The sequence below is a fragment of the Lutjanus erythropterus genome, chromosome 1 (genome assembly GCF_056507025.1).
Source record: "Lutjanus erythropterus isolate fLutEry1 chromosome 1, fLutEry1.hap2, whole genome shotgun sequence".
Classification (NCBI taxonomy): Eukaryota; Metazoa; Chordata; class Actinopteri; order Lutjaniformes; family Lutjanidae; genus Lutjanus; species Lutjanus erythropterus.
This window is the reverse complement of record NC_139317.1, coordinates 24908932-24933928: the sequence shown is the minus strand read 5'-3', so window position 1 is coordinate 24933928 and position 24997 is coordinate 24908932. Positions and strand designations below refer to the sequence as shown.

At 38.7% G+C, this 24997-nt stretch overlaps 1 protein-coding gene across 4 annotated transcripts; it reads left to right on the top strand.

Moving 5' to 3' along the window:
* Positions 1-3816: 3816 nt before the first annotated feature.
* Positions 3817-24139, top strand: LOC146332961 (uncharacterized). 4 transcript variants are annotated; one of them, XM_084718051.1, is made up of 18 exons: positions 3817-3974; positions 8776-8863; positions 8977-9110; positions 10059-10137; positions 10290-10313; positions 10432-10485; positions 12064-12213; positions 12408-12471; positions 12566-12609; positions 12700-12825; positions 14176-14324; positions 15143-15251; positions 15657-15788; positions 17508-18125; positions 18211-18530; positions 21293-21383; positions 21495-21588; positions 21693-24139. In XM_084718051.1, exons 3-18 carry the CDS (start codon positions 9019-9021, stop codon positions 21761-21763), a joined length of 2217 nt encoding a protein of 738 aa, XP_084574177.1. In that variant the 5' UTR covers positions 3817-3974; positions 8776-8863; positions 8977-9018; the 3' UTR covers positions 21764-24139. The 4 variants fall into 4 exon arrangements, with proteins under 4 accessions (XP_084574177.1, XP_084574168.1, XP_084574197.1 ...); XM_084718042.1 differs by having other exon boundaries at positions 21492-21588; XM_084718071.1 differs by lacking the exon at positions 15657-15788.
* The last annotated feature ends 858 nt before the right edge of the window (positions 24140-24997 follow it).

Sequence of the window (24997 nt, the reverse complement as noted above, 5' to 3'; positions counted from 1 at the left end):
AAAACGGTTCCTACATTAAAACTGGTCCCAGCAGGGTCTGTGCATTATCTTGATTAACTGGGTCATGATATCTGTAAAGTGGCATTTAATTCCATAAATGTGTATTTTCTAATTTTGGGTGTAATTAACTGTTCCCTTCAGTTTGACCGATACCAACAGGAAATGCCATAATGCAAAAATACTGATCAACTTCTTTGCATGTGACATGTCACATGAATTTGTATCATGTGAGAAGAGCATGTTGAGGCCAATTAAAAATGCCCTCACTGGAATTCCATTATACTTTTTCATATTCCTGTCTAGGTTTGCTGTTGTCTCTACAGCTGTCATCAACAGAATCTGTAAACGGATGCAATCAACTTTGATGGCAAGAGAGAAAGATTGTCTGCATCAAACCGTGCTGGGATTAAAGGGACAGTTCATCCCCAAATCAAGAATACATATTTCTACTCCTCCCTGTAATTCTGGTCTGGATTACCTTGAATATCATGTCATCTTCTCTGGAAAGAAAACATCATTATTAGTTATTTATGTATTAAATTAATTGCATTTTGGGCACTACAAGATGAGTACCATCTATTACAGTTATCCTCTAGAGAATATAATGGCTGATATCTCTAAAATGTGGCAACTCACACCAAAACAATTTAAAATGATAAATGGCACTACGAGGAAAAATACGTGTTTTGGATTTTCAGGTAACATGTCCCTTTAAGGACACCTTTATTTCAAGACGTTGCTTGTTTTCAAAATTTTAAACAAAATTTGCATTCGTATGTGAGTAGAGCTGTAACTAATTATTATTTTCAGTCATTTTCATAATTGTTTAATAGTTATTTGCCTATCAGAAAAGGGTTTAAAATGTTGGTCAGAGCCTCAAATGTCTTTTTATGGCCCACAAACTTCAGATAGTTAAATTATTATTACAGAGGAGTGAGAAATAGGAATCATTTTTTCTTAAAAAAATACTCAGATGAACTGATCATCCAAATAGTTGCCAATTAATTTAATAATCGATTAATAATCAATTATTTGATTAACCGTTGCACCTCTAGTTGTCAGACAATAAACAGCAGCTTCACACATGGGCACAGCCCCACTTAATGGCTTTGGATGACACTGTAAAGAGGGTAAAGCTTTATTATATGGTGACATTCCTCTACTAGCTTAACCAGGGTTTCTTTAAGACGTAACGTTAGCTGAATTTAATTTAAGGTGACAGACATGACATGAGATGTGGATATAATATTTAACTGATTTCCAGCCTGGTCTCAGTCTAGTTGTCTCTCTTCTCTTGTATGCCATCTTTTTCGGCAGGCGTTAACACCTCCGTGTTTTTTCTTTATCCTGACGACAGAGAAATTTTGACTCTTGCTGGTTCCTGAGGTTTGGGAACCTCCTAGTCATGTAACAGTTGTGCAAGTCGCAGTAACCTTTGCTAAAGCTAGTTATTGTTTTAGCTAGCTGAATCGTCAGCGCAGTAAGAAATGACCGGTAGGTGGATTGAAAACTTTTTAACGGTCGTTAACGGCAGGTAAGTTTGATGGCGACAATGGCAGGAGAATTTTTTTTAGACATTAAATTTGCTGAAAATGTGTTAACCATTTATGTCAGTGGTGTTTACTCGTCGGTAGTGGCATTTAATTTTTCTCCTTCCAGCTCCTCTCTCCCCTAGTTGTTTCCCGCACCCTACATTATTGTTTGAGTAAATGCTATGAATCGTCGGTTTGGTTTGAATCGCCAGCATTTAGAGCTAACTAGTTAACCTGGATGACTAATAGCGGCACTCTTGCTTTTGCCAGCTGCAGCGTCCTGTTTTGTAGGAAATCTGGAGGAAAAAGCGCCACATGCTCTCCTTCTTCGCCGCCCCTTCCCCGGCTTCGTCAAATTTTGGATAAACGGCCCCGACAACCCGCTGCACCTGATAAGATTTAGCCTAACTGCTGAAACCGAACCTACACATTTCAATGGGTCACCAATGGGTGACTGCTGTGGTTGTGGAAGACGTTGGTACTTTTTCTCCTTCCTCTCCTTTGGAAACCTCATGTCTGTTTTTTTCCGTCGGATTCACCGTGGCGTCGCCAGCGAAGCACGGGCAGCAGCAACGGAGAAAACAGTGACAGGGACATCCCTGTTGCCACAGCAACTAGCCGAAACATGATTTCCGGTTGGAGGAGCGACTTTTCAAAATAGAATTTACATGTGCGCGTTGTAATGGACAGAACTTGGCGACATTGTATTCTGCAACCAAAATGCAAGGTGGCTTGGTCGTAGCTTTGTAATGCACAATAAGTTTGATGAGTCTGTTAAAGCGAGACTGTTCTGGATAGATTAGGCAAAGCTTGTGTGTGTATTTATCTGGGAGCCAGTATTATAGGGTTTACAACAAAAAAAAGTTATCTGCCATCAGTGTTGTATGTTATATAACATGGGTTCCAGGTTGTGGATTTCTTGAAAATGTATGAGAATTCAAGCAAATTGTCACACTATCCCGTACTTTAAATAGTTACACATATTTTTCCTTGGATGTTATAGAAAACTGTCAATAGTTTTTACTTGCTAAATATGGGGAAATTGTTTCAGGGTAAAAATAAATAACTCGTTGTCACAATCAAACAAAATTATGCCCATTCATCAGATAAAAACTATCCAATTATTTGTCTATATAGATTTATAGTTACAGAGGGGGGGATGGAAGTGTGCAGCTGTTCCACATCTGGTATAGAGGGACAGAACTTAAGTCCTCATTATAAAAGCTCATGTGAACAAACCAAGAGACTACTTCAGTCTGATCTGAAGCAAGTGCTTTCACTCATTATAATTTTTCATTTGATACTGTTAACGACTGATACTGTGTGCTTTCTTGATGACCCAAGAAGGTGGGTATCTAAATTGTAGGGCTGAACAGTTAATCAAAATGTAATCCAAACTGCAGTATGGCCTACAGCAATCTTCAAATCACAGGAGGTGAAATACTGTTAAAGGCAAAATGTGCGCTAAAATAACAATTTTAATCGTTATGTTGCAGAGATGTTGTGGCCTAGGAATCATATTCTACAGACCTAAAAGGGCTGACAACAAAATATAAAGCGAAACTGAGTTTTTTTGTTTGTTTGTTTGTTTGTTTGTTTGTTTTGGTCTGTCAAGTATTTATATAACTCAAATTACAAGTTTTTCTTTGAGGGTTTTCAAATTTGGACAAAAAGGCTCTTTAAAGTCAGTCAAAGTCAGGAAGAAAAAGAAATGGGAATGGTGAAACCAGCAGTGATTCCTCTTCCAGGACAGACAAAATAGACATCATAGTAGACAGAATTAGCGGTACATAAATTGCAATATGGACCAACTGTATAACAATAATGAAGGGAGTAATAATTGATAATAATGAATTGAAATAAATTAAAGAGGCAAAAGACAAACTGTATTAACACAAATCATGCATCTACAACTCAGGGCTGAAAGATTTTGAAAATATGTAATTCTGATTATTTTGATCTATTAATTAATAATATCAGAGAGAATCATTTTTACATCATGATTATGATTTTCTTTGACAGTTTTGCAGGGGTCTGTAGCAAAGATATGCAGTGAAAAAAAATGTTTTCAACTTGTGATGTATCCCAGGGTTCAGTACTTATGGCCATTCCAGTTCTCCATCTCTCAAGTCTTCTAAATCTTGTAAAAAATAATCTTTCTAACCTCCACTGAACATCTGACATTTAGTTCATGTTTGGATATTTGTTCTTCCATATCAGCTGCAAAATTTGTTTCACGTGGAGAGCTTTTATTATGAAAACCTCCAAACGGAAGTCAGTTTTGGTAACTGCCGCTAGCTTGACTCTGGACACAAAAAACTGCGAAATCAGGGAGAGGGACAGCGCCCAGAATAACTGTAAACCTCTGCTAACTGCTTGGAGCATCGCGTTGGAAATGAGACTGCGGTCATTATCTCCGGGTTGTCGGACATTAAAACAGAGGTAGGAGGCTGCTGCTTTTATCGCCAAGGTCACAACAAGAAGCCCGTTAAATTTTCCTCTACATGGACATGAGTCTGTCCGACGTGAAGTTGCTTTCCCGTGATGTTGTCGACATTATATCCGCCAGCTGGCTGTGATTGACTAAATCCTTCCGTTCCCCAGCTGTTTTTGGTGTTAGTTGTGAGTTGGTGGACCGACACTTTCAGTTGAGGAGGGCGTTGGGGGTCCTGGCGTGCACGGGAGTGGACTTTTTTTGTGGCCTGTGTGTGATGGGCTCCGGGGGCTGGGGTTGGGATATGTACGGAATACCAAATCTTTCACGACACCGTGTCCCAAGTTTTGTTGTTTGAGCTCCATCCTCTGCTGTTAACTTGAAGTAAAGAGCATGGCCGTGATGTGTGAGTGTGTTTATCCGACTCAGTGGCCTGCTGCCGCCGGGTTAAGCTAATCCACTAATCTGGAATAGAGGTGGTTGCATTGTATTGTAACACTATCACCCCTCATCCTCCTCTTCCTCCTCCTCTTCCTCCTCAAACACACACTTGGACCCACAAAGTATGGATGGACACTGGTTTAATGGGGTGGGAGCTGTATAGTTGTGTATATCTGCGCTTAAGGCTGTCTGAACATAAAAATTCAATGACACAGAAAAAAATCTTATGTCTTGAAATGATTGGTCGAGGAAATTGATCATTTCCAGTAATGATTATGAATCATCTCTTGACTTCACACGCATGGCTTTCTTGTCTCCGTTCTGTGTTATAACTTATTGAACACTTTTTCTTTTTGTCACAAAGTCAGATTACACAAATTTTAAGACACCACCTTTGTCTCGCCGATTTGTCATTATACAGTATTTAGTGCCGAGACATTCAGTCAGTTAATGGATTATTCCATCATCAAGGAGAAATGCCAAGGATTCACAAATTCCAACTTCTTGAATGTGCTACTTCAGTCAGATTTATACCATTTTAGTTTGAATATCTTTTCATCATTGCCTAGTTTGCAGATTATTTTTAATTCTGATTATTTAATGGTTTTGTCTATAAAATGTCAAACAAAATGGAAATAAATAAATAAATAAAATTACTTGTCATGATTTCCCAGAGCACAAAGTGATATATTCAAAGCTTCAGGTAATTATTATTTTCATTATTGATTCATCAATGTCAACAACCGGAAGATGTCACAGAGGAGTTAATAACCATATCCTCATGATTAAGAAGCTGAAATCAGCAAACATCTGACATTTTTGCAAAATGACTGAAAAGATTAATTGATTATCAAAATAGTTGGCAAGGATTTTTCTTTCAATCTACTAATTGTTGCAGCTCTATGTTATACAGTTTTTGTGCTGAGAAATTCAGTGAGTTAACTGATTTGGCCATTCACAGAAAATCAATCGACGAGTAGTGTAATAACTGACTAATGGTTAAGGTAATTTAACAAGGAGAAATGTCAAGGATTCACTAATTCCAACTTGGTGAATGTGCTGTTTTTGTCTAATTTATAACATAATATTTTGGATATATCTCTATATTATATTCATTGTAATGGACTTTTCTGTGACAATTTATAGACTAAACATTCAATTTATTTATCAAATCAGGCTGTAATGAAAGTAGTCGCCATTGGTAGCCCTATTAGTAGAAGACTGATGATTTTGTCAGTGAGATGGATAAGAGATTCTGAGATTGTTGTTGTAGGCCCAAAATACTGCCTGAACATGGCTACATGTGCTTGTGCATGCAGTGAGTGTGTGAAAGGCTTTTTTTAAACAAAACTCCAGTCTTGTGAGGTGATTGGAAACAGTGTCCTCTTTGTTCGCTCTGCTGTGTAGGGAGGATTAATCCAGCTAATGATCTCTAATGTAAGGAAAGGGATAAAAGCACATCTGACAGAGAGGAAACTGGGCGACTGGCACACATAACACTGACACACATAATTATCAACGTTACTTAAGTCTGCAGAGCGTTTGAGCTACAGGTAGAGCTATTTATGGGTGGGTGGGAGATCTCTTTGTATGTGTGTATCATCATCATGACTTAGCACTTTCATAGCTGTGTGTCCTCCTCAGGCTGCAGGTCCGAGTCCTGCGTGTGTTCTTTGGCCATGTTCGGTTGGGTGCTGGGGTGTTTTATCCGTAAAGGCCCACTGGTATGGCACCCTTCTCTTTGCCATGTTCTGACTCTGACCAACTCCAGTTAATCCTCCCAGTGTGCAGCTAAGATTAGCGGTTTAACCGGACCCCCGGCCTGGTGCACCCCAAGCCCATGTCCTCTCTGTGTGACAGGAGAACATAGAAAACACAGCAGGGTGTATACAGCTTATTCTCATGTCAGCGCTGTTGTTCCTAACAAGGCTTTGATCATATAATACCATAATCTGCGTGTTTTCCATCTCTGCAACACCAACAGGTGGAACATTTGATCCCGTCTGTTATAATGTGGCACGGTACAATAAGTTTACCCTTATAGATCACTTATAAGTAGTTCAGAATTAGGTCATTCATGAGGTTGTATGCACTATAAATCATTAATAAACAATTATAAAAAGTTAGACTACAGTTTAACATTGATGTGGACTCACTATTTGGCAAGAGCCTACTGCTAATTAATCGTATAAGTAGGGGTGTCATGATTCTCCAAATCCACAGTTTGATTTGACTTTCGATTTTAAGGTCACAATTGGATTAAATTTTCAATTTAAACATATTTTCTAGTGCTGACAGCTGTGCCATAGCCATTAGAGTCTTGATTTGTGAATGTCAAAGGATCATTGGTTTTATTCCCTGAAAGTGAGGGTTGAGCTCATGGACGGTGCCATCGTCATCAACCACTGAGTAATCTACCATGGTAACATCGTGATTTAAAGGCTTGTGTATTTGAGGTAGTGTGTCCTCTCAGAGCTGCTATAAGGCAGGAGTTTTGTTCCATTTTTACCTCTGGGAGGTTGCTTCTGGTTGCTACATTACATTTCCATGTCCCATTTATTATCTTCTGATTAAAACTGACCAGAGAGGCCAACACAAGAAGCCATGTGTTTTTGTGTAGGCTCCTTGCTCTTTACAGAGAAGTTGGGGACTAAACGAGGACAGGGATGGGTGGTAGTGAGAAACCCCCTACAATGCTGCACAACCCTTTGGCTAAATTGCCACGGCACCTGGTTATGTGTGTCTATCTGAGTGAGATCCTGCTTTTTATTGCGATCAGTGTTCAGTTTAGAATTGAAACTGTGACACCTCTACTGCAAAGGGTAAAACAGTGCTTCCTGAAAATGTTAAGGTAAACAATATTGCTACGTAGGGCTGGGTATCATTCAAATTTTTTTGATATTTAATCTGTGCCGATACCTTGGCTTTGATACCGGTTCCTCAACAATATTTTTTCGATACCAAATCCAGTTTAACAAAGCTGTTCATAACCTGGTGGTAAAATAACAAAACATTGATCCCCATCTCTGGTCTGAATGTAGTGTTTTTCCTGGATCCCCGTACAACATGTAATGTTACACAGCCAGTCACCAGCATAATTAGGTCTTGGTGCAAGCATGTTATGTGCTTGTTTGTCCACTGATGTTGTTGAGACTTGCTCCATAAGTTTCAAAATTTGATATTGAATGACAAGGCAGTTTTCAATACTTGATAGTATTGAAGCAATACAGTCGGGGCCATAAAAGTATCAAAGTTTGATACCCTACTCTATGCCAAAGCCTTAGTGTGTTAGTCTGGGAATTTGTTGTGTTAATGTGATGTCAAATATAACGTTTTGGCTACTAAGATACGTTGACAGTCATTAAATGTTAGTAATGTATTAATATATATGTGATGAAGCTGACGGGGATAAATGCTGCTGATGGAGAAGACAAAGTAAGCTAAGTAAGCAATGATGTCTGAGGTTTAACAGCATAGATAAACATGGGTTCACTATTTGGCAAACAACAAGTCACTAATGCCCATTTTTATGTAATATGTTGTCACAGTTTATTAATAATTTATAGAAGGTTTACTACCTAATTCATAGCCTAATTATAACCATTTACAAACCATTCATAGATGTAGTCTTAATGTAAAGTGATACCTGTCTGTGGAACATTTCTCCCCTGATTTGAGTTTAGTGTCAGTGGAGACAATGGAGAGCAGATGTCACGAGCTGCTCAGTCCTGTGCTGGCTCATTCACAGATTCCATGTGTTAATATGGGTTTGGCTTCTGCTTGACAGATTTAGTGTGGTTTAAGTCTGTAATCTCTTTTGTGACTAGATTAGAGTGGGCACGACCCTCTCTTCCTTTAGTTTCCCCTGACTCTGGCATCATTGCACTAATCTGCATGTTTAATGGCTCAGCTCGGAGAAGAAAAAGGGTCAATTTTTACACCCTCGCCTGCACACAGTGGAGGGATGGTTTTATATTCTCGGGCCAAACTTCTGTGTAGAATTTCCTGTGTAGAGTCAGCCATGAGACTTCCTGTGCTCTGGTGTTGGATGTGAAGGGGGGGGTGGAGAAGTAGGGAAGGAAGGGGAAGAGAAGCAAAAGCAGACTGTACTCCCTACTGTTGTCAGTGGTGGCCACTGTGGTCACTGCATGCATGTCACTCAACAAAACAGTGTGGCCAGACCGAGGAAGTGAAAGAGTGGTTTCTATCCTCTTTTTTTTCCCCCTCAATTTTTCTTCCAAAGACTTCTGTAATTATCAGGATCCTTGATGATCACAGAGTAGGCACAAAAACACTGTCAGGTACGGTGAGGTATGAGGTAACGAGGGACATTTTTGTCTCTTATGTCTCCTTTTTGTGTAATTACAGGACATGTCCTTCGGTTTGTTAAAGCCACAGCGCTACACTCAACTCTCCAGGCATGCTACAATAGTGACAATCTCTCTCTTCTCAGCAGGTGAGCATAACTCTTTCTGTCTGTCCAGTTTCCTTGAACGATCTAAAATAATCGTGAAGGCCTTATCAGAACTGATCCCATGTTCTGTCTCTGTCTGCCTCTCCCTCCCTCAGCACTGTTTGATCCAAGAGAAACGTGCCTTGTAAGGAAGCAGGATGTTCACAGGCTCCACCAAACTGCCACCCACTAAAACCCCCCAGCCCGAGCGGCTGGATGAAGTCTACACTGCCTTACGCAGAGGCTTACAGTGAGTAAACATGTCTCAGTCTCTGTTTTTATTGATTACACTGGATGGTTGCCAGGTGGAATATCACTAAATACTACTGATTTTGAGTCTTAAATGGATGGTTTTGATTATTTTAAGTGGAGTTGAATGAGGTATTTGTCGATAGTCAGTGTAGTAGTTGCAGTGTGTAGATGCCAGTTAACACACCTGCAGTTAGGACAGAGGGGAATAACAATATCAATTTAAGTTTACACTTTGTTTAGAATATTTTCACCGCTTAATTTGGCTGTCAGACAGCCTTTTTTGATGTTCAAAGTGGCATTATTTAAGCCAAATATCACCCTCTCCAAACCAACCAGACTCCATAAGTGTGTCACGTGAAGTCATTTTACCTCGCAGAGCATCGGACAAGCTGGTCTGCTGCTGCTTCAGCCGGTTAGTTTGTTTGTGTTATTGTGTGACTTCAGTCAATCTGAACTATCCCCTTTAAAACACCACAGTCACACAATAACACAAAAAAAACCTAACATATTGTGGCAGCAATAGACCAGCAACTCCTGTTCTTCAAGGTAAAATTACCAATTTCACCTTTGGAGTTGCTTTTGGAGAGAGTGATATTTATCTTATATAACAGTGGTTTCCCATTGGAAAATAGTGTCTGAAAGCAGGATATATTGGTGAAAATATTCTTAATCATGCATGCACTCATACTGATGTTGATATTTTTTTTAGGTGGACTTTTTAAGTGGTTAAAAACCCCGTGGTGCTGAGACTGTCCACAGCAGTTCATTGTGTAGCTTCGTGCTGATACTCTTCTCTGTTCCTTCTTACCGTGGGCATGTTGATTGCTTTCTACTTTAGCTAATACACTGACTATTGATAGGAACCTCATACAACCCCACTTCAAAAAATCTGAACTATCCCCTTTTTAAAAGTGAAGAAGTAACAGTGATGGATTTTTGTTGTCAGGTCGTACCTGCAGGTCCACCAGCTGGAGCTGGACAGTCTGGGTCAGCAGATCAGAGAAAACAAGAGGAATGGTCGTTTGGTGAGCGCTCATGTAGTCAAACCAGTCACACCAGTGCTGACTATCTATATTCAGTACCAGGCTAGCTGCTGTTGTCTCCAGTCCTCTGTCAGCATGTTAATTTGATACTTTGTGATGCTAAATGTTTTTTATTCTTGTTGTTTACTTTGCAGGGCTCTTTGTATGAGCTGGATAAGGTGAGTTTCATTCACACCTGGTTAAAGAGATGTGAGCGCAGGACATTGAAACTCTGTAAAGATGAAAGACAGATAAAGTTTTCTGCATTTAATCATTTTGTTTCCTGTTTTTTTATAGCAAGTGAAAGCCATAGAGAGGTTTATGCGTCGCTTGGAATTCCATCTCAGCAAGGTGTGTATGTATATGTGTGTGTTGTACCTGGTCCATGTGATGCTTATCAGTTAATTTTTCATATAAAAAAATTGAAAACTGGGAAATTGAATACAGTTTTCCAAAATTACATTTTTATTCTGCAGATCAATGTATAATTGTTTCTAGATATTTTTTTAACTTTAAAGAGTAAAGACACTTTTCAAAGTTTGACACTAAAACAACGGTTCAAAGTACTATGTGTATTGTGAAAGGTGTAATTTGTAGTAACAAACCCAGACAGAGGTATCACCTGACTCTGCTGAGCTTTTCAGTGTTTTCCAGCTCATTGTTTTTGTTTTTACTGCCAGCTAATTTATGGTTTTGGTTCATCCTTAATAACTTGTTTCCAGCTGCAGCAGGTAGCTGTTTAAGAAGCTGTGTTGAACCCACTGCTTTCTACCTTTTCAGCACCAACAGACAGAGAGTCAGTGGAACATTTTGCAGTTAAAGAGATGGATATTTCCGTCATAGTGTTGCCAACTATGTGACTTCCTTTGCTAGATTTAGCAAGCATCTAAAAAGCAACAAATATAGCGACTTGTTAAAACCCTCAGGGAAAGTTATAAATTAGTACTATATTGTAATTCATTCAAAGTAATCAGTCCACAGCTCTTCTGCCGTCAGTCTCAGGGTCTCTGTCCCTCTCCTCTTGTACTGTGATGCAGACAGTCAATGAGGAGCAGGCAGCTTCTCTCACTCTCTATCTTTGGATTAGGATTTTCCTACAGCTCCTAAATATGTAAATAGTTTGTTTGATGTCCTCCCTCCTTTTGTAGATTTAAAACTTACCTCACGTCAAATATGCGCTGTCCCTGTAGTAAGTTTGTGATCATTTGGTGAAAGGTTTCTCTATCTGCATAAGGTTATCTCTCTCACTGTACTAAGCTTTATACAAATTATTGCACAATGACGTCAATATGCAAATGACATCATGGCGTCTCTTGGTAGAGCTAGCTACTTTTCAATGGAAAATAGTTGGTAATGTTGTTCCCTCAGGAGATGGTAGCAACCAAAAACATCACTGTTGTGTTTACAGCTTGTTCCACTACTTCAAAAAAAATATTAATGCTGCTTTAATTAACTCAATTACAATTATATTTTTTCAAATCTGTTTTGCATAAAGTAACAATAGTACTAAAAATAAATAAATTCATTAGAATATTAATTTGCTTGCTGTCTTCAGGTGACAATCCATTTGTTGAAATGTGGAATATTTAAATATATAAACCACTTTTTGGAGATTTTAGAAATTTGATCTTAAACCTCCCAACCTCTACATGTAATAATTTTATATAATTGTACCCTAATTGCAAAATTTTAGGACTTATTTTATATAATATTTTAGTTCACATTGTATTAATTTTAATGTGTCTATCAGATTATCTTCCCTAATCTGTCTTTTCTTACCTACCTGTGGTTTTCTCTTTCCTCTGTTAGTATCTTGTTTTTCCTTTTCTTTGTTTTTGTAACTGACCTGTGGTCATTGTAAGTAAGTGTCGCCCCTCTATGATCTCTCCAGTATAAATAAAGGTTGAATTAATTAATTTGCTCTTCCAGGTTGAGGAGCTGTACGACGCATACTGTATACAACGGCGACTGCGTGATGGAGCAAGTAAGATGGTGGCGGCCTTTAATTCTGCCACGGGCAGCAAGGAGGCCCGAGAGAGCCTGAGTGAAGCCAACAAAGGCTACAGGGAATGTACAGAGGCAAGTGACTGACCTGAGGTTGATGTGTGTGTGTGTGTCTCAGCATCAACACTGGGTGTGCCATTACTTTATTTAAGCTAAAAATAGAAATCAGAATATGTACTGTACATATTTGTTATATCAAATTACAATTATAATTAAATAATTAAACAATTAAATTATAATTAAATCCTTCCCCGTACCTTTGTCTGCAGCACATGTGCTCACTTGAAAGTGAACTAGAAAGTCAGATGGGAGAATTTCACGTCAAGATGAAGGGTGAGTCACTTTCTATACTCATATGACTTCCTACTTGCGCCACTCCGTCATTCCCCAGTTCTCATTTTTCTTTATTCCATTTTGGATGTTTCAGGCCTCGCTGGCTTTGCACGTCTGTGTGCTGGTGACCAATATGAGGTAAGAAACAGAACTACAAGCACGTAGACTCAGATTTTGACAGATTCTCTGCGTCCACTGCAACACATCAGCTGTCTTTGACCTCTTTAGGTCCTAATGCGTTACGGGCGGCAGCGCTGGAGGCTACGAGGCCGCGTGGAAGTGAGCAACAAGCAGATATGGGACAGTGAAGAGTACATCTTTCTGCCTCTTGTCACAGAACTGCTGTCAATCAAGGTAATGAGATTACCTCGAAAGGATAAGGCCAGTGTTAAGTCTAGTTTTTCTTATTGAAAACAAATCCCATAAGAACCAAAACCAACAATGTCTAACTTAAGTAACCTGTTTTTGGCAGCTCCATATTCACTCATTCCTGTTAAAGACATAAATCTTAAAAAAAAAAAAAAGAAAAAAAAAAAAAAAAAGATCACAAATACATAGTTTCATTGGAAAAAAAAAGTTTTATAAAAAGGTCAAGTGATTTCCAGGGTAATTTCAGCAAATATAGCTCCAACAGCAGTAAACAGAACTTTTGCTTCAGACTATTTTCAGCTGCACATTGATATATATTTGTTGCTTTAGTGAGTATTTACAGCAGTGGGATGCCGTGTGTGAGATTGGGTCAAAAGCCTCATCTTTCATCACAACATGTCTCCTACTCCAGTGGCCTATTAATATGTTTTTGGACTCTGTTTTTGGTATTGCTTCAAATCAAGTCAAGTCACCTTTATATAGTACATTTAAAACGACAGGTGGAGACTCAACTTGCTTCAAAATAAACGCAAAAATGCATATACATAACATGCTCCAGACTTGGATTTGCAGAAAGCAAAACTGAACATGCTGGCTTTTATTTCTTTACTGGCTCTGCAAGCTATCTTACTCTCTGCCCCTCCTTCCCACTCATACAGGATTAGAGACATTATGTCCTGTATGAATCTGGAGAGAATCTGATATACTACTCAGAGAAGAGGGAGTAGCTATCCTTTCCCTTTTTACTTAATTTCTATTTTTATTATTATTATTATTATCTCTAGACTTATTTTTTTCTGTTTCTATTCAGATATATCAGATATATCATACCTATCATATATCACATGTACTGCTTTCTATGACTGATTATCAGGGGTGTCACAATTTTCTAATTTGATTTGATCATTCAATTCATGATTCAGTTTTTTGATTTAATTTTTTTTTTTTGCACTGACAGCTATGTAATTGTTAGACTACAGAATCTTTGTTTTTCTTCATTGAAAAGAGACTCTGTATGGTCTCTATATGGTAAATGTGATCTAATGACCTGTGTTGTTATCAGTTATTGAAACTGAAAGCTCATTTTGATCTATTTTGATTTAATATTGAAATTGTGGCACAACTACTATTTGTTCATGATTTAGAATATATGCTCTGTGGTCAGCTGTGTTTGTGTTTGGGCAAACTGTGATGAGACAAGGATGGATCTTGTTCTGAAAAACAAAAAAAAGCTTTCTACATGCATTCTCACTAAAGCTGCCATCTTTAGCCAGTTGTGAAGCTCTGATGGTCTCTGCCTATCTTCATCACTCTCTGCATGTTTTGGTTGTCTAGGTGACAGAGCTGAAAAGCTTGGCCAATCATGTGGTGGTGGGGAGTGTCTCCTGCGAAATGCTCGACCTATTCTGCCCACTTCCTCAGACGCTCGCTGTAGATATCAACGACCTTGGGACAGTGAAGCTGAACTTGGAGGTCACCTGGAGGTAATAAGACCTGCAGCCCACACCTCTGAGTTTTTAAAGATCCACTCCAGATATGTGTTAAGACATATATACAAATAGTCTGCTTGGAACAGAAAAAAGGTATAATTTTCACAATCAAATTTTTAAACAGACATGTACTCCTTCTACCTCATTAAAATTGCAAATTTTGCTTACTGGATATGAGATGCCTCATCGGTGTGTGCACTAGCAGCTTCAGGTTTCTACATGACTTTATACACTGTATATGACATTATAAGTTGCAAATTGGATCAAGGCCTCAGTCAGCCCCACACAACATAGAAACGGTGGTGCAGTGAACAGTCTCTTGTGAATACAAGCGCGCTGCACTACCTTTTTAATACAACAGTGTGTATATACATGTTGCTGCAGGTTGAGCAACACCTCTGACACACCCACCAAATGAGAGAAAACGGATCTCAAAGCCCGTCGCACACCATATTGAGGAAACAACATTTAATCTGGAAACAGTAGCAAAATGATCCACACCATTTTCAGATTAGACCTGACCCAGGATTAACTTCTAAACTAGTTGTGAGGTCACGAATCATGTTCGAAGGCCTGTCGCTTCAAATCAGATTTTCAGTGAGCACAAAGAACACTTTCAGCAGATGAATGTGAAAACGGCCCACTGGTGTCAAACTCTGCACGGACATCATTCTGCACAGTCAAGCTCAAACATTCAACTGTTGGAACAAGAAGAAAAACATATTTTTGAGCGGAGTGGGACAGTTTCAACATGTTTATTCAGGTGTCTGTTTCTCAGTCTTTGTGCTGTTTTTTCTTTTCTTCTGTTTCAGTCCATTTGATAAGGATGACCAGACATCATCCACCAGTACAGTTTCCAAACGGCTGCTGTCCAATCAGAGCCCTCCGGACACACCCTCTATGCGGGAGCAGGTGTTTTATGTGAGTCACATTGAAAGAGATATCGGATCACCATTTTCACCTTACAGCAGTTGCATCACACCTGCTCTGTTATACCACTAGTTTATATTTAATTTTTTTTTTTTTTTTATTTCTACTACATATATACCCTGTCATTTCACTGGCTTGTTCTATTTCAGCTGTTCCCCAACTGCTTTGTCTGTAGCGGTAGCACTGATGTGTGTGAGGATATTCACCGCAGACTGTGTGTTAGGATGTGTGGAGGTGGGAGTGACGTGCCTAATGCGAGGAGAATGAATGATAGCAGTAGTATGACGTGTGACAGCGGCAGCATGTATGAGCGGAGCTGTGGTCCTTGTAGCTGTTTAATAGTGGTTGAGTAGAGCTCCAATATGTCCCTCCTCTTCCTCACCTCGCCTTGTGAAGAGCGTGCCCCGTGGCGGGCCCAGACAGAGCCGCTGGCTGGTGGAGTCATTCCACGATGTCGTGACGGACAGGACAGCGTCCTTGCGTTGTGAACTCAACTGCACCACGCCCCGATTCACCTCCGTACAGTCGGTGTGTTGGGATGTAGATGTAGCTGTAGTTTAGTTCATAGTGACCAAAGGAAAAAACATATCTGAGACGTGAAATAATAATAACGATAAAGTGAAATAATTATAGTAATTGTAGAGTAATAATAATAATAATTGTATTAATGTAAATTAATTAACATATGAAGGTGACATAATGAATTGTTGCTGTTAATTTCCAATCAGTTCCAGGATCTTAACAGAAAAAGTCTGATCATGTTTAGTTTGGATATAAACTGAAGAAAAATGATTTTGTCTTTGATTTTATTTTTGACTGTTTATTCTAATACAACAAACTTTATACATTTTGTCCTGAGGCAGATAGTTTTTTATATATGGTAATTTGTAACACTTACTAATTGATTACTGACTTTGTCAACTAATTCAGTGATAATGTTTTTCAATTAGTTCATAACTGTATGAAAGAAAAAGAAAATGACAAAAGTTGATAATGATTTAGTGTGTAAACAGTTACAAATGGTGACTAATCACAAGTTAGCAGAGGCCAAAATTATTTGTTAAAGTAGCCTGCATATTGTAGTCTGTGAAGTGATATATTGCGTTCTTGTTATGATGCATCAAACAACAAAATCTGTGTGTGTAAAGCTCCAAGTAGCAAATGTCTGCTGTGTTTAGCTGATTAAAAAAATACTGAAATTAGAATGAAGTTGCTGTCAGTAGACAGACTGGATTGATTGATCCAATGGTTCTCAAGCTTTTTGTCAGAAAAAAGGTAACGCCTGCACACACACTCCATGCCTCAAAAGTTTAATAATAACATTTCGATCCCACTTGGATCTTTGTGAGGGTGTTCTGACCAGGAACATTGTCACAATTAAACTTTTGTGACATGAAGTAAGTGTGACAAGTGTGTGTGTGTGTAAGTGTGCATAAAATTACTCATGATCTACTCTTAAACATTTTCTCACATCACGGTCTCTTTTTTTGGAAGCTGAAGTTTCATATCCTTTTTTTAAAACTATTTACAGTGTTCAGGAAATAAGCAACAAAATAAGCCCAAATGAATTTTTTCGCATTAACATAGAACACTGCACATTTTTAGACATAAAAAGACCCAGTAAACCTGAGAGCATGATAGATTTGATGAGCCTCATCTGATTTTTCTTTCTTTTTTTTTACCAGCCAAACATCTGTGCACTGCACTTTGCAATTCATTTTGTTGTTTCAATAAAATCTTAATGACCTGAAAACGTAAGGCCTTGCTAACATGAAAGCACTTGTGTTTGTATTTTGAGTGTTGGGGCCAGACCTAGGGAAAAAATGAGAGGAGGAAGGTTGTTTTTATTTTGGAATTTGGAGAATAAACTCTTTAAATACCATTTTCACTTGATTTTGAAAGTGGTATTTCAACTTTAATCATTTGACTTTATTTTCAACATTTTGACTTTATTCTAATGAAAAATATTAAAGAAAAATTTCCTCTGATTTTTCCCTTAATGCAGCCCAAGTGTTGTATATTTGTTATTGGTTGCACATGGAATAGATCAATTTAACTTAAGTTCTACTCCCTGTTTTTAACCTTGGTCGCCCCTCATTTGATGCCTCACAGTTTGAGACCCACTGGATCAATGAATTCATCTGTTGTTTTTATCATATGCAAGTTGCTGTAATCTGATAACCAAAAGACATAAAGTGATCATTTAGTCTCTTCCTCATCTGTCTCCACTCTGTGTCTTGTTTCTAGTCTCTGCTGAAGCGACAGGGAGAAATGGAGAACGGGACGGTCTGGTCCAACTCCTCTGAATCCTCCGATGACTCCTCCAGTCCGGCCTTGGCTCACCATGCTCAGAGGCTGACAGCCTCCAACATGCTGCAAACCACTCTCACCACTCAGCTGTCCTTCACGCCGCACAAGTCCAGCGCATCAACACCGTCGCTCTCCTCCAACCAGGAGGAGGACGAGACAGAAGCCGGTGAGGTTTTCTCTCAGGCGGACGCCGTGCCCAACGGCCATCTGCAGACTTCCTGCTCTCAGAGTAATCCAGACTGTACTGTAACTGATAGGGCGTCCGTCCAATCAGCTGACATCTCTGAGACCTCAGCAGACCTGAGCTGCTCCTATCCTGATGTTTCCTCTGAACCTCCTGTGACAGAGAGATCGGATTTATCTGAAAGCAGCACCCCGCAGGTGTCTATTTTCGTGGAGGAGGTAAAAAATGAAGCATCTGAGGATTTGTCAGTACAGGCTGGACAGACTGAAGCAGAGGACAGCACCACTAAAGCAGGAGAGGAACACCAGGGTGAAGCAACAGAGACACATCAGTCCGTCCAGGAGTCAAAACAACCAGAGGACACTCCAACGGTGAGCTCCTGTGTTCACTTTTGTGTTTTTGTAGTCTAATGTGTGGATGGTGACATTTAAACACCTGCATCTGTCTCCTCCGTAGGCTCCTTTTCCCACTTCTTCTAGTTTCACTCAGGAAGTTGAGACAGCCCTTGAAAGTTTCGACTTTCTCAACTGCTCTGACCTCGATGAAGATGAGGAGGAAAAGGAAGAGGAGGAGGAAAAGGAAGAGGAGGAGAAAAAGGAAGAAGAGGAGGAAAAGGAAGAAGAGGAGGAGAAGGTAGAGGAGAAACAACAGGAAGACGAAGAAGAGAAGAACATGAATGATGATGAGCAACAAGATGAGAGCCAAAACAAAATTGCGGAAGAGAAAGAGGAGGAGGAAGAAGACAAGGATGAAAAGAACTTTTACTCTGGAGAAAGGTCAGTGTTGAAGTTTTCTTATCAAAATGTGGACAGATGTATTGGCCATTGTTGACATAGGATTCTCACTTTGTCATTGCAGGCATATAACAAAATTATGTTTGGTAACTCAAGGACACCAGCAACCATAGAAAACAGGATAAAGAATAAAGACACGAATAATAGGATTAAAACAGTGAAAGGATAAGGAGGAAATATGCTGCATTCACATTATGCTGGCAGATGATCACAGAGAACAAGAAAAAACTGGTTATTCTGACTTGGGAATTTTCACACATACGGGTTTTCTTTCAGTTAGAGAGCATGACTCACTGATTTCACGTTCAGATTTTATAATGCTCTCCCTGCTCTTGCACTCAGATAGCCCCTGCTTGCTCTTAGATTTGCACCGCTTCTGCTCAGACTGTAGGCTTGCACTCAGATTCGTTGCAGGCGTGTTTGCTGTACCTCTTAGAGGAGGCCAGGAGTGGATAATAACAATAATATTAAGCTGACAATAAAGGCAATATAACAGGGATGTCAGTGAAAGTACACAGGAATACATAGTAATATTAAACATCCACTTTTTAAAAATGACAAATCACCAGGACACAATTCAACTCTTGGGAAGAGTTTATTTGTACATAAATTAATGTTCCTTTTTATTATCTTGATTAGAGCTGCAACGATTAATTAAATAATTGATTTTTAATCACTTATTAATAATTATCGGTTTTTGTAATCTTCAAAAAAAAAAATCTAAATTCTCCGATTCTAGCTTCTTAAAAGTGAGTATTTTCTGTTTTCTTACTGTTTTCTATGAACGTCATCTTGGCCTTCAGGAAACACTGATCGACATTTTCTGGACCAAACAACTAAGTGACAAGATTGTGACAGGATGAATTAATCGAGAAAATGATCGATAGATTAATTGACAATGAAAATAACCGTTATTTGTAACCCTAATCTTGAATGTGTGTTACTGACAACATATATACCTGTTAAATACTTTATAAATGAGAAATAAATGCATTTAGGCTGAGCTCATAGGCCATCTCATTGTTTTATTTCTACTCATCAGGAAAACAGTCCTTTTCATAAATGAGACAAAACAACTGCATTTAGGTGGAATTAACAAGCTGTTTTTTTCTGTCATTAGTGAAACAATATGTGCATTTTAATGCTTTATAAAAAGTGTATTGGAGATATCAGTCTTAAACTTGCAGAATTTCTTCCATAGTCTTTTTATTTGGCGACCCAAATAAAATCTCCTGTGACCCACCTGTGGGTCACAACCCAGTCCCTTGGAATGACTGCTTTATAAAGTGGACACTCGATGGACATGGTGAAAAAGTAACAGGCTGTAAGTTATAGAACATGTCCACTATGAAGCAGGGGTCATTTCATTGGCCAACAACACACCTTGCATTCCTTTGGTTGGGGAATTTTGAGTTGTTGCACAAAAAAATCAGAGCAGAGGAGAAATCTGAGAGCAGACGTTTCATGAGCACACAGAGGAGAGGGTCTGAAGCTGGAGCACAGGAAATCTGTCCAAGCAACAAAATATCTGAGTGCAAGCATGCAGTTTGAGTAGAGGCAGAGCAAATCTAAGCACAAGCAGGGCTCTTTGAGTGGCGGGCAGGGTTTTTGAGGTAAAGCATTTCAAAATCTGAACATGAAATCAGTGAGTCATGCTCTCAAATTGAAAGACCATGCTCTTCAATAAAGATAGGATAAAAGCCCCATACACACATCAGTCACTTTGCACAATCGCCGCAACACCGAAATGTTATTACGTTATTGTTATTATGTTACCGTTATTCTTTAACAACCAACCATACATCTGACCAGCAATACGTCATCAAGCCCCATTTGTGAAGGCCGCGCACCCTTTTAGAGGAAAGATCACACTTTCACATAACGATAGTGTTAGGAAAGTGCTGAAAAGCTGCTGTGCAGCAGGTTGTAAAACAAATCTACCACAATCTCTGGTTCCCCATCATTTCTGGAGGGAAAAATATCCCAAAAGGAGAGCAGTAAGAATGTATGAGCCTCTAGAGAAGGTTAATGCTTTATTTTGGCAGCAGTTTGACAATAAATCTCAATTATCTAATTTATGAATCACCCGTGTTAATATCCAGGGCTTTCACACCACATTTGAGGCATATGAGACACATGAATATTCACTGTCAGTGTGGTAAATAGCTGATTGATGCTGTTGGCAGTTACTACTGATGGAGAGTTAACATTAGCGCGAGTGTGAGGCTGCTGGAGTTCAGTCATAACGTTACAGTGCAGCAGTGTCAGACTGTCGTCTCTGACTAAATCTCGGCCTAGATTAAATCAATCAGTTGTCTTTAACAGGTTTTATTATTTACAGACAACACTTAGCCAAACAATATCTACTAATTCAGCATCAGCAGTATCAGGCCGTTGTTGGCTCATTGATCCACTTTGACAGGGGAAGACTGAAGCAGCATGACGGCTGACTGATCAGCCAGAATTTTTCACAAACACTCAGATTTAGGCAAGGTCGTAAAAAAAATATTAGACATGTCTATAAAACAAAGGTTTGTTGAAATGATCAGAAATTACAAATAATGTGAACGTTTTTTCTGACTCTGTATTTACAGTCTGAATGATATGATGTGGACTCAACATTAAATCATAATCCTCGGTGACGAACTTCTTTTGGTTCAGGTTGTTTATCAGGGACAATGTACATAAGGTGGAGATACCAAATGTTTCATGCTTTATTTTATCTCTTTTGTGACACTGTGCAGCGACGAGGAGGAGGCCAACGGTCTGGAGATCCTCATGGAGGCTCCAGAGGGGTTTAGGAACTCAGATGAAGATCGTTTCTCTGAATCACAGGTAATCAAGGAATATCTTCAATTCTTTTCAAAGCAGTTAATATGACTGTGTCTATTTTCATGATAACCAAATGAAACTCAAAAGACAATAATCATTATTTTTGAAAAGGAGTCAAGCGTGGAGGACATTCAGGATTTGGCTCAGATAGAAATGCCAGAGGAGGATCAGGAGGAGCCCAGCGAGGAGAAGGGAGATGAAAAACATGGTGAGAGGCAGTTTGTCAGTAAACAGAGGCTGCAGTTGTTCATGTGACAACCCAGCAGCAATGAGACGTTTGATAATTGGCCTTTTTTTCTTTTAATCTTTCAGGAGAGGACTCATCACATGGTCAGGAGGAGGGTCCCTCCACTCCAGGCCATTTGGCCACTACTGTCTTCTGATGACACAGTGGGACCAGAGCTAAACCATTTTTCCCACTATGACCACCATCACCCTCTTTTTAAACTCTGTGGGATTGGAGGCCTTGAGGATGTTTCACTCACTGCTCAGACAAACAAGCTCCTCCATTACGGACGAGTTTGTGCACATATTTGCCTTGTTCTGACCAAGATCGATAAACCTCATGACTGAAAGTCCCCTCCCCTAAAAAACTCCTCCGTAAAGTCCTCATTCTTTCAACACACTCCATCACGTTGCCTGGGTTAAAGTGGGATACCAGTTAGTTTACACTTCAGAAACTGTTCCTGTCATGTGAAAATTCAGTGTCCAAAATGTCAACATGTCAGGAGCAGCTCAAAGCGGCCTTGTTTTTGGCTTTATTTCAGTGCATTTATTAAGTGATCGACTCATTTTGAAAAGGTTTTATAAGTTCAAGTTGATGGATTTCTTCAATCAGAGTCATATTATTGCAATGTTTTAAAAACTATCAGTATTTGTGGATATGAAAACTATTAGTCAGTTCACCCGAAAATCAAAAATGTATATTTTTCCTCTTACCCTTACCTGCCATTTACAATATCGATCTAGATTGTTTTAGTGTGAGTTTCCAAGTTTTGGAGATAATAGAGATGTCTGCCTTCTCTCAAATATAATGTATCTAGACGGCACTCGGCTTGTGGTGCTCAAAGCATCAAATACATCTGAACTCGACAAAAATGTCTGTTTAGTTGTGAGCAGTTTTATGTAGGAACTACTTTCTTTATGCAGTAGATTTGACCGGAACTACTTTCTTTCTGTTACAGTTGAACCCTCTAGTGATCATGTTTACAGTGATAAACTGCTTATATGGATCAAAAAACTAGTGAATAATGTGAATAATTTGTTTCTAGTATCAAGTATTCAGGTCACAGTGTTCATTTTGGGTCTTTTCATTCATGACAACATGTGGAAAACAATTTTAAAACTAAGGTAATAAATTTTTTTATGATACTTTTTACTTTGTGTAACCTTCCCCCTGGCTACTTGAGGATGGTGCACATTGAAACCATGTCAGGAAAAAGACAAAAGAAAGTAATTTTCTCTCAAAGAAACATCTCAAAGCTTATGGCAAACCACCAGCAGCGAAACTACAGTAACCTGTGTTTTATATACAATACTGTACTGTTGTTTTACAGTTCAATCGACTTATAGACAGCACAGTAATTTTAATTTGTACAGTCATTTAAAAACCATTTGAAACAGCTGGACTCTCTTGCAATTAACGTAAATGAAGCTGTCAATTTATATTAACATAGAAAAAAAAGTTCCTACATGAAACTGCTCACAACAAGGTCTTTGGATTATCTTGAGCAACTGGGTCAAAAGACTCTGGAAAGAAATTTTACTGCTGAGTTTTTTTCAAATGTATGTTTTTGGCAGGTTTAGCAGCAAATGCTGAGAGCTGTTTAGTGTTTATTATATTGGAGAGAAGGCAGAAATCTCTATGGTCGATCTCTCCAAACTCTGCAACTCACACCAAAAAAAATAAAAAAATCTAGATGGATAAATAACTCCACATGCCAGAGTAAAAAATGAATTTTTGATTTTAGGGTGAACTGTCCCTTTAAGGATTTTATTCTCAGTGTTAAATCAGTGTACAGCCCAGAGCTCTTTCACTGTTGGTGGGAGGGGGAAAGACCTCATGAGCATGTGATGTTTTTCTGAAGATTTGTATCGCTGTGCTGTGGACATGAAGTCATTTCCAAACCAGGACCCCGAAAACCAACAGGATCTTTTCATTTCAGGCATCAGAGACAGTTAATGAGAACATCCAGAGATACACATGGGGTGCAGACGTTACATTCAGCCTTCAAAGAAGCAGAAGTAATAAATTAGGAGTGAGTATAAACACTTGAAGGACAGGATGATCCAGTTTTTACAAGCATAACAACAATCTGCAGTGTAAAACTATATTTAAACCTGCATGTGTAGCTGCCTCACACTGCCAGCATGTCTGTATAAAAAGCTCAACTGATCAGTTTTAAGTGTGTAAGCTAGGCTCCTCCTGTGCAAGCCAGGAAGCCATCGGGTCTGTAGCTGTGTACAAAAGCTGCCTCACGGGGGCGCTATTAGTCTTTCAGCATCATGCTTTATGTTGTTCTACAAGAAGCCTCGTCATTCAGAAAGTGCCTCAAGTGACAGAGATGTTAAGGTTTTAAAAATGCCACGACCAGGAGAGATCAGGCGAAAGATAACAGTGTTTATTTTCTGAATTACTTTAAGAGTGTGCACAATAAGAGATATTTACTGTTTCATATAAAGAATTGTATATGTCTTGAAATGTTAAAATGTTTATGTTCAGAAATGTTTAAACTTTATAAAGGTTTCTTTAAAATGAATGTGTCTGTTGTTGTGGTGAATGAATCCGCATGTGTAAACTGTAATTAGGACTGTGACAGGATCTGGATTAGAATAGGGCTGCAACTAATGATTATTTTATTAGTGATAAACCTGCTGATTATTTTGACAACTAATCTATTGATCATTGTCTATAATACTTTTTTTAAAATGTGAAAAAAGCCCATCACGATTTTACAGAATGACATCTTTAAATTGCTTGTTTTGTCCAACCAACAGTGAAAACCCAAAAGACTCTTCATTTAATTTCATAAATGACAAAACAATTAAACAAATATCAAAATAGTTGGCAAACAGTTTTCTTTTAATTGACTAATTGTTGCGACACTGGTTTAGAACAGTAAACATCACGACAACAATAAGAGAGCAAAAACATTTCCTCATGTACTATTTATTCTAAACACATCTTGAACTGAAGATGTATTTTTATGAGCATGTATGAATCATGTTTCTTTGTTTTTCAGACTGAAGAACTGAACATCAAAGGACATTAAGGCACTTTTAATAAGAAACACAGCCGTTTTATTCAAGCATATTAACTATGTGTACACTGAAACTAATAGTCGAGGAGCATGTTAATCCATGTTTGCTCATCTTAAGGAAATGTTTAACAGCATCAAGTTCATGTCAGACAGGTTTAAAGTAATGGCAAATTCAATAAAAGTACTTAAACAGAAAAAGATGACACAAGTAATCAGTTAAAATGCAGTTCCTAAAGCCACACAATGTTTAGATGAACACAGTGACACATTTAACTAACAAAGGGTCAATATCACTCAAAACTGTGCGACAAAAAAAAAAAAAAATCTCTCTCACTCACTTTCCCCTTCAAATGCTGA